Source organism: Sturnus vulgaris, chromosome 9 (genome assembly GCF_052056855.1).
Source record: "Sturnus vulgaris isolate bStuVul1 chromosome 9, bStuVul1.hap1, whole genome shotgun sequence".
Classification (NCBI taxonomy): Eukaryota; Metazoa; Chordata; class Aves; order Passeriformes; family Sturnidae; genus Sturnus; species Sturnus vulgaris.
In genome coordinates this window covers 5,210,943-5,220,014 of record NC_142251.1, presented here as the reverse complement: position 1 = coordinate 5,220,014, position 9,072 = coordinate 5,210,943, and the positions used below count along the sequence as shown (strand labels likewise).

General features: G+C 43.5%; 1 protein-coding gene across 1 annotated transcript; it reads left to right on the top strand.

Moving 5' to 3' along the window:
• Positions 1-763: 763 nt before the first annotated feature.
• On the top strand, positions 764-6,574 carry DMRTB1 (DMRT like family B with proline rich C-terminal 1). The gene is made up of 4 exons (XM_014870690.2): positions 764-1,252; positions 2,387-2,619; positions 3,173-3,317; positions 5,453-6,574. The coding sequence occupies exons 1-4, from the start codon at positions 790-792 to the stop codon at positions 5,521-5,523; spliced, it is 912 nt and encodes a 303-aa protein (XP_014726176.2). The 5' UTR covers positions 764-789; the 3' UTR covers positions 5,524-6,574.
• The last annotated feature ends 2,498 nt before the right edge of the window (positions 6,575-9,072 follow it).

Sequence of the window (9,072 nt, the reverse complement as noted above, 5' to 3'; positions counted from 1 at the left end):
ATTTTTGTGTTGTTCTTTTTAACATAGAAGCTATTACCACCTTAAGATTTTAAAACAGCTATTGTATAGGCAAGAAAAGTCAGCAGTGTTGCAAAGTGGGGAGTTTTCTCCTGAAATAGGCTACTGTGTAAACTATGGGTTTGCAGCTACCAGCAGTAACAAATAACAAGAGCTTTCAAACAATACTAGAACTGGAGCATTCCTGTATTTCTAATTGTAAACTTGTCTTTTTTTCCCAGAGAATAAGGAATTCTGAGAAAAAGAGACAGGTCTCTGGAATGACATATGCTTTCCACCTTCGTCTTAGTACCTTCTTTTGAAAAACAGAATGATGAAAGTGCTCTTTTTCTTCTGAGGCAGTGACTCCTCCTCAACAAGAGAAGCATGCTGCAAATTGGAAACAAAACGGGACTGTAGTCCATGCATATTAAAAGCAAGTGCATGAGAGCTACGAAAGCGGGTGCAGATGTTAAAGTGCCAAAAGGGAAAATTATCTTTTAGGGCACTACTGTAATGGACAGTCCATTCGTGTCCGTGCACACCGGGCCCATCCAAACCCCGCACCCCAGCACCAGCACAGGGCGATGTACCCGCCGTGGGCTCCGAGCCCCCCGCAGCTCCTGCAGGCTCAGCCCCCCGTGGCTCGGGCTCGGCTCCCGCCCGCACCAAAGGGCTGCAGGGGGTGCCCGGGGGAGGCTGTGCCCTGTCGCAGGGCAGGGAGCCCACGAAGCCCAGTGCATTCCCCACCCGCCCCCTTGGGCCCTTCCGCCCGCCGGCCCGGGTTGCTACATGCCAGGCAGCGCCCCGTCCCATATAAGAGCCCAGGGACGGGGGAGGACCTGGCCGGGGGGTCCGGGCGGGCGCTGCGATGCCATGGAGGCGGCCGAGGCCACGGCAAAGGCGCTGCGGGCACCCAAGTGCTCCCGCTGCCGCAACCACGGCTTCGTGGTGCCCGTCAAGGGCCACGCCGGGCACTGCCGCTGGAAGCTGTGCCTGTGCGAGAAGTGCTCGCTCATCACCGAGCGGCAGAAGATCATGGCAGCCCAGAAGGCGCTGAGGCAGCAGGAGACGGAGCCGCCTGCCCGGGCAGGCGCGGAGCCCGTTCCGTCGGGCGAGGGCCCTGGGGCGGCAGCGCGGGAGGACGGAGCCCCCGAGCACTGCAGCCACGAGAGGAAGAAGGGCAACCAGCCCGACAGCGGCGGCAAGGGCACGGCAGGCTGGGGGCCACCGCCGACTCCCTTCAGGGACGACGGTAAGGACTGTCCCCAAAGCCTCTCCCCAGCATTTTCCTCCGTTCTCTTTCCCCTTCAAACGTTCCACATTTCGCTGATTGCTCGGGCTCCCGCTGCCCGGAGAGCCGCTCCTGCTGTCGGTCCCGCTTTCCTTCCCCGGAGGGCACTGCGCTGGCTGGGGTTGCCCAGCCCCATCGCGGCCTTGGCAGCGCGGGGCGGGAACAACGTGCTCAGCCTCGCCGCCCTTGCGAGCTCGAACCTTAAGCAAAGCGGCTTTCACTGAGAGGGAAATGAGTCTGGGAGTGCAACTAAACCGGGTCCGCTCCGCATGTTTTTCTCAGTGCTGTCACAGTGTTTATAAACTAATAGGCACAAAAGTCCAGCAACAAAAATGCGAAAAGCTCAGCGATGGCATGTAAATACGTAAGGTACTGCTGCAGCTGTCTGAAGCAAGCATTTTATGCTAGCACTGTAAAAGAAAAAGACCTTTTCGCCTTAATTCATACCTGTAGCAAAAACTAAATTTGGCTCGGATGACTTGAAGTTAAAGTGCATTTGGTATTTAAGAGCAGGGAATAAACTTCTCAGGTGGAGTAGTTGTATGGTTTGTCATCTCTTAAATTGCTTTATTTAATAGTCTCTCATGTGATCTGTCTAGTTTATTATAGTAATTCCATTCTATTACAATAAGAATGTTGCAGAAATTCTTACTGATTGCAGTAGTCATGAATCTGAGCCTCTGGAAGTTGGCAGCCTGCAAGACAAAATGTTGTCCTGAGAAGCCCAGGGAAAATACTTTTTTGGATATCTGTAATCCCGAGATAATACTGCCAATAACGCCCCCTTTTTAGCTTTGTTTTGGAATAAAAGTATGTTTATAGATGACAATAGCTATACAGATGTCAGTCAGTCCTTCCCTTAACATTTCTAACCTGCTGACCAACTTCAAAAAAAGATTAGGCACAAATTATAGTACTCCAGAAGTAAACCTTTCAAAGGAAATTCTTTGCCTTCCCTGCCAATCAGAGGTAAACATGAAACCAAAGTACCAGATTCTCCTGTCTGAGAGTTGAATTTGTTCCTGCAGCTACTTCTGTATAACTCTGTAAAATTACATGGATAATTTTGTTTGTTCTTTTCTCATTGTTTCCTAGTTCACCCTGCTTTTCCTCCGGAATACACTGTCAACCCAGAATACCTGGAGAGAGAAATCCCAAAAGCGTACCCTGGGTGTTCTGGGATGTATCCCTACCACCCATTTTCCCTGGGATTTGCCATCAATGAGTCAAGCAGTGGGGAAGCACCATCACCTCCAGGGATATCACTTCAGAGAGGATTCAGGCACATTCCTAGCAGCTATGTGCCAGGGAATGCAACCACTGTATCGGTGAGTAGCAGGCTTTTAATTACTTGTGCTAATACTGCCTTATTTTAGCTGCCTTCTCTCTGCTGAAGTAACCATGAAGAGTCATCCTCCTTATCAGTTACTTCCTAACATTTTGATACGTCACGCTGAAGAAAACATTAGCAAATGATGATGTTAATAATCTGACCTGCTTTCAGTACAATTCATCAGCTGATGTTAAGGTAGAGTGAGCTGCCTCAAAATAAACAATAGATTTATTATGCTTGTATAGAAATTCGCTGTCATGTTTTAGGGGTTACTGAAAAAGAAGATGGCTGCTCCTGATTTAAACAACTACTCCAATTAGATGCCAGAACAGGTGGCAAGGGTTTAAAAGGTCAGTTTTGCTCTGACAACCTGGTCTGAGAAGTTCTTGCTCCTCGGTTGCACCATGATACCCTAAGGCTTTCCTTGTGCCAATATGTGCACTGACATGGCAGCATAAGGACAAAAACCCAGAAATGGTCTGGTAATGCAGATGTGCCCTGGAGAGAGTCTTTAGATGGAAGATGATCTGCTTCATATGTTTCCACAGGTTCCAGATGGAGCTGGAGATTTCCCTCAAGGATACTACACTCCTCTGCATCAGTTCATCCCATCAAGTTTTCTGACAGGGATTCATTACATCCCAGCTCCAGTTTCACTGAACATCCTGGCTGAAACAACCAAGGAAGTACATGGTAAGGAAGTATGAGATTCACTGTTGACTTGGTTTCAATATCTAACCCCAGAGGTGGAAAACCAAGAGACCCTGATCCCAGCTAGTTTTGACCTCTGTGATTGAAGCCAGGCACGAAGTCCTGACTCCTGGGACAGGCTGTACAGCTCTGGGAAGGGCTGACCTAGGGGAGACAGCCTGGCACGCTTGGGCTTCCCAGCTGACAAGCTGGAAATCTCAATCTCAAGCAGACCTCAAAGGCCCCAGAATTCAGAGCTATTCCAGAAAATGATCTGTTGATGTTCTCAAAAAGAAAATATTTCTCTACATAGATACTTTGCAGGGCATATCTTAAAAATTATTTGGATGTATTTCAATTTAGACAAATTGTTAAAAAATAATGCAGACTAACACTTACCATGAATAATACGAATTTTCTTGCTCATCTGAAAATCCTAGATTTTAATTGCTGGAAAAGAAAGATTGAATCTTCAAAATCTCTACTGATTCCCACAGGATTTTAAATTTCTGTCATAGATTAAGTCTTTGTGCCCCTCTATTTTAGGTCTGTTTCATGTACTGTGCCTACATGTAGACATGTTTGTGATTATATTTGCAAGTTTTTCATTTGGCTGCAGCTAAGCTGTGACCACAAGAGGGTAGAGCTGCTCAGAGAATTAACCACTAATACTGGATATGAAAATAGCCAGTTTTATTTTAATTTTTTTTTAATTTTAAACTTTTTAAGATGCAGATAAATAAATGTGTAGGGAGCTGTAGCTTTAGTGCTGGACTCTGAGGGAATGGGAAGGAACTGGGAGTAGCACACAAACATGGGGGACATGGAATGAAGTTAAAGTTGTGTGTGAGGGAAACAGAGGAAATCCAGTCCTGCATTGGTAAAGTTGTTCTGGCCAAAAACTGATGAAAACAGGAACTGAATAGAGAAGAAACACCAGTGGCACAGCCTCCCCCAGGGAGCAAAATGCCATCTAATGACCTCAGCCCTTAACACACACCGGGGAAATCACAGCCCAGGCACAGCACCATAGGAAACAATGCATCATGGATTGTGCTGCTCAGAGAACAATCCAGTTTCCTTAGTGCTATGGAGAAAGTAGAAATTCATTCTACTGTGTAGCATTTGTGCTCCAGGATATATAGGAATTTGCAATTGTAACCTAGTGAAGGGGGATAATTCTGCATGTGGTCATACAAAATAGCCTGGCAGTAGAAGATGCAGATTTAAAGGGAAGAGTGAAACAAATAAAATTCTTTCTGGAATTCAAGATGCTTGAAAAAAGAGAAAAGCTGTAATGTGTTGTGCATAAGGATGTGTTAGGATTGCATAAGGTCTTTTTTTTTTCAAAATGGAACTGACTCCAACCTGCAGTTAAACTTGGGAACATCCTTTCTCCAGAAACCTCCAGAACTGAGGTGAAATGGGCTTTCTGGCAAAACTGTTGCAGAAGGATGGATATAGAAAGCCCTAGCAGAGTGACAGCTGATGAGGAGAAGTGTCTGTGATCTCTGTCCAGAAGGAAATCTCAGATAAGAACAAAAAATGAAAAACTCCAAGGCTTACCTGAAAAAGATGCTCCTAGGGTAAAGATGCTTCCAGAAAGATTTGAGTTAATGATTTACAGGGGTAGTGTGAAGTGTAGACATGCTGTTACACAATTCCATGCAGTGTTGACTGGTCGTGTTACAGAGATTTGACAAAATGAACACAAGATATGTCCAGTAAAACAGCCAGTACAGCATCTGATGGTAGACTCTGACTGCAAATGGTTGGCTTTCTAAAAGAGCAGGCTACAGAAAACCAAAACGCAGGTTGTCTGTGTGGAGATGAGGGAGATTTTCATGCAAATCGCCGAGTAAATACTTTATAAAATAAAAATCCCCAGTTGGATTCGAAAAAGGGATTATGAACGGTGTGTCAAGGCTTTTTAGAATTCACAGGAGTGTAAAAAGGCATGGCATAGGTTCACTGTGGATAAGTGGACAGAAGTGTCTGCCTCATTCTTCTATTCCAGTGCAGCTTCAAATGTGGAAATGTGATTGATTCCAGGTGTAACAAGAACTGAAACAGAGGGTTTGGGATTTTTGCTTCTTTGTTTGTGTTTAACTCTGACATTTTTGTATTCTTCATTTTAGCTACTGAAACTGACAGTGAGGATTCAGGAGTGGTTCACGAACATGGCCAAACTCCTTCTTCCCCAGAATAAACAAGAAGAGAGCAATCTCTGTATTATACACAATAAATGGGCTGGAGAAGAGCTGAGAGCCAGCAGCACTGTTTTCATCTCTGTGTGTTAGTTAATGAGAGTGGAGTGACACTTAATCACTGAGCAGTCACAACAACCAGAAGGGGATTAGTCCCCTGCCTCACTTTATGATCAATGTTTGAGCTACCAGGCTCACAGCTCTGCCTCCCAAGCACTACAAAGCCCATGTTCCTAAAAGGTTTTCCAGTGGATGCAACAAATGATTATGACTCCGAATTTGTTCCTCTGCTGAGGTTACCCAGACCATGGTCTCTGAGCCATGTGCATTCTGCAGCATTTTCATGTTCATGACAGTAGTCAGAAAGATGTTGTTTGTATCAGTTTGCTGTAAAGGAAATCTGGTTCTGAATGTTACAAAAGAGTTAAGTAATGTGGAGCCTGAAGACCGTGTAAGAGAGGATGTGAGGACAGCCTGGGTTGCTGATGCACTTGGCTTCCTAAGGTGATTGAGCAGGGGAAGGGAAGGGTGGGTGCTGGTCTGGAAGGGCATGGCAGGAATGTGTGGAAAGGCCTGGTGCCTCCACATTGTTTCTGAGTCCTTTAAGGTACCTTCTGTGTTGATTTGGGACAAAGTTTTTGGAATCACCTCTTGTCACACAGGCTTCACATCTGACATTTTGAATATCCTTGATGATTTATACATGATTGCAGTGTTTAACTCGTGACAGCTGAACCTGAGCAGTACTGTTTGTTTCTAAAGGGCTGCTGTAGACAGCTTTACACGTGTGTACTGGAAGTGCACTGTGGCATAGCCAAGGTGTGGAGAGATTTGCCCAGGACAAAACACCAGTTACAATAATAATTAGTAAAATCCATCCATACTATGATTGTCAATGATAATCTTTAATTAAAAATGAATGGTATATTCCTCTACTGTTTTGCCTGGATTAATTGGTTTTGTATCAAGTGGATCAGTTGTTAATGTTTGAATAATTGGGGTGGAACTTTTGTATAATTAAAAAAGATACATTAAAGTGTTGTTATGGTTTGATATGTGTCTGCATGTTATTTTTCTTGCCAAATGTCAAGATGTTGCCCTGAAAAGCTCTGTGTAACAGACTTGTCTGGAGAGAGATTTAGGCCTCAGTATTTCTATGTCTTTCTGCTTCTGTAGAGTGAGCACAGTAAAATAAACAGACTTCTTTTCTGATATTTGTATTAATAATTCCTTGCTCAATGCAAGAAGTGAAGAAGTTCTGCTAAGCTGAACATTTATCTTTTGTTTAATGTAGTAGATTATCTGATGGAATGCTTTGCAGCGCAGTGTTTTGGGGCAAAAGTGAAAGTGGCAAATTTAGAACTGCCAAGAGGAAAAAAACCAGAAAAACTAATTTATCTATAGCAAAGAATTTGATGTAAAACTTGTTATATGTTAGATTTACCATAGGATCTTTGCTCCCAGGAGTGTTCCAGAACTTCTGCCTGTCTGCTTGAAAAGCTCTGGATACCTTTTCAAAATAAAATAATCTACAAATAGAAATACCAGCAATACCCACAAAGTTGGTTCCTCTATGGATGGAGGGTTTGGTTTTTATAACATCATTATTTAAGAAAATAGAATGTTCAGGATGAATACTTGAACCAGTTCCTTCCCAGATATTTTTCTAAAGTCATGTTCAGTGTTGTATTACTCCTTAAATCTCAAAGCAAGGTGGATTCCAGCCCATTTCACTGACTGCAGTGCACAGTCACTGTAGATACACTGCACATACAACACTGTTTGCTCTGTTTTACGGGGCCAGTGACTGCTTCCAGATTGCAAAGTCAACCTCCTTATTTTCCTTTTCCTCCATCTTTCTGAACTACCATCAAGTGAACCAAGGCCCTTACTTTGGCTGTTTGAAGGATGGTCTGGCACTCCATGAGGGTCTCCCTTGCTGCAGATAAACGGGCATCTCCAGAGGAAAGCATTTTAACAAAAAGCCAGAGAAAGGCAACTAAACTGAAAAGATGGAGAAATTGATTACTGGGGGGTCTAAAAGTAGACTTGTCCGTTTTAGAACATGTCAGGTGTGGCAGAGAAGCTATAAAACCATTACCAAACCTAGCTACTTTATGCAGCAAAGAATAAGAAGGTAACAGGGGCAAAACTGGTTTTCACAGAATCACCAGGTTGGAGGAGACCTTTAAGATCATCGAGTCCAACCCATGCCCTAACACCTCAAGTAAACCATGGCACTGAGTGCCACATCCAGTCTTTTTTTAAACACATCCAGGGATGGTGACTCCACCACCTTCCCGAGCAGATGATTCCAGTACTTTATCACTCTTTCAGTAAAAATTTTTTTCCTAACATCCAACCTAAATTTCCCTTGGCACTGTGTGATCCTACAGGCCAATCCTGCTCAATATGTTTAATCCTGTCATCAAACTCTGTGTGGTGTAATTTCAGACTTGAACATTTCAGGAAACTTGTCCCCAAGTTCTTGCACCTATCCCTGCCTAGAGACATAAATGACTTGGTAAGAGAACTGAAAGTGGGTAACTCCCCAGTTGACAGGATGAGCTTACATGGATAATTCAAGGTTTCATTCTTCCACTTTGTGCTCAGCTTGTCCTTTTTAACCAAGGAAAAAACCATTCCTTGACAACTGGTGTTGTCATACTGTGCACTTAAGGACTTCAAAGTGAGTAATTTTAATTCCAAACATAGTGCCAACCAGTGTTTCCAATAATTAAACTCTGTGATCTCTTCTGACTCCATTTATTTAAATAAATGACTTAGGGATAATGAAATCAGTTTGGATTGAAATGGAATGATTTGGCTTAGACAAGTCACTCAGAGGTTGTTCCAGCCTAAATCATCCCAGAATTTTATTGGTTTATATTAAGGCTGAAGCCACACAGACTTTGGTTGAATTAATAAAATTTGTGAAGGAAAAGGAAAGGGTTCCTTTTGCTTCTGAAATCTTTCTGCATGCAAGCTGCTACTGGTTGCAGTAGGAAATCTGCATATATTGTTGTCATCACTATTTTCAGATTTCTGAGGATTCACTCCTTGAGCTGAACTTGTGAAGGTGATTGCTAACACCTGACACTTCTGTCAGTTCTCTGTCCTTTCTGCAAGTTCCTGGGTCCTCATAAAGCCACAAGCTCTTGTTTGTTCCTTGAAGGAGAAAACCTGTAATTAGGACCCAGATTTTTTACATTTACTCCCACCACTTATTTCATTACTGTCAGTGGAATTCCTTGTGAGAGTAGAGAATGGACAGCATTGGTTAGGTATGCAAGTTTAGGATCCAGATTTTATACAGAGGTATCTATCTGTGACACTCAAAACCTTCCTATTATTGTAGATCTGCATTTTTTTTGTAGGAGCTTTAGAAAAATGAAAGCAAACCCAAGAGATTCTAGAAGGATAGTATAATATGTCCATTCTGCAAACATATGTAGGATTCATCTGTCATCTCCCTGCAGCAGACTGCTCAGTGTTAACACTCTCAGGCTATTGGCTTCTACATCTGGACTGAAGCAGGTTTTCATATGACA

Bases quoted from the DNA above. Each gene is read 5' to 3' on its own strand.
- DMRTB1 (XM_014870690.2), top strand. From the start codon at position 790: ATGCCAGGCAGCGCCCCGTCCCATATAAGAGCCCAGGGACGGGGGAGG. The intron at 2,620-3,172 runs GTGAGTAGCAGG...ATGTTTCCACAG, and splicing joins GGAATGCAACCACTGTATCG to GTTCCAGATGGAGCTGGAGA. The intron at 3,318-5,452 runs GTAAGGAAGTAT...TCTTCATTTTAG, and splicing joins AACAACCAAGGAAGTACATG to CTACTGAAACTGACAGTGAG.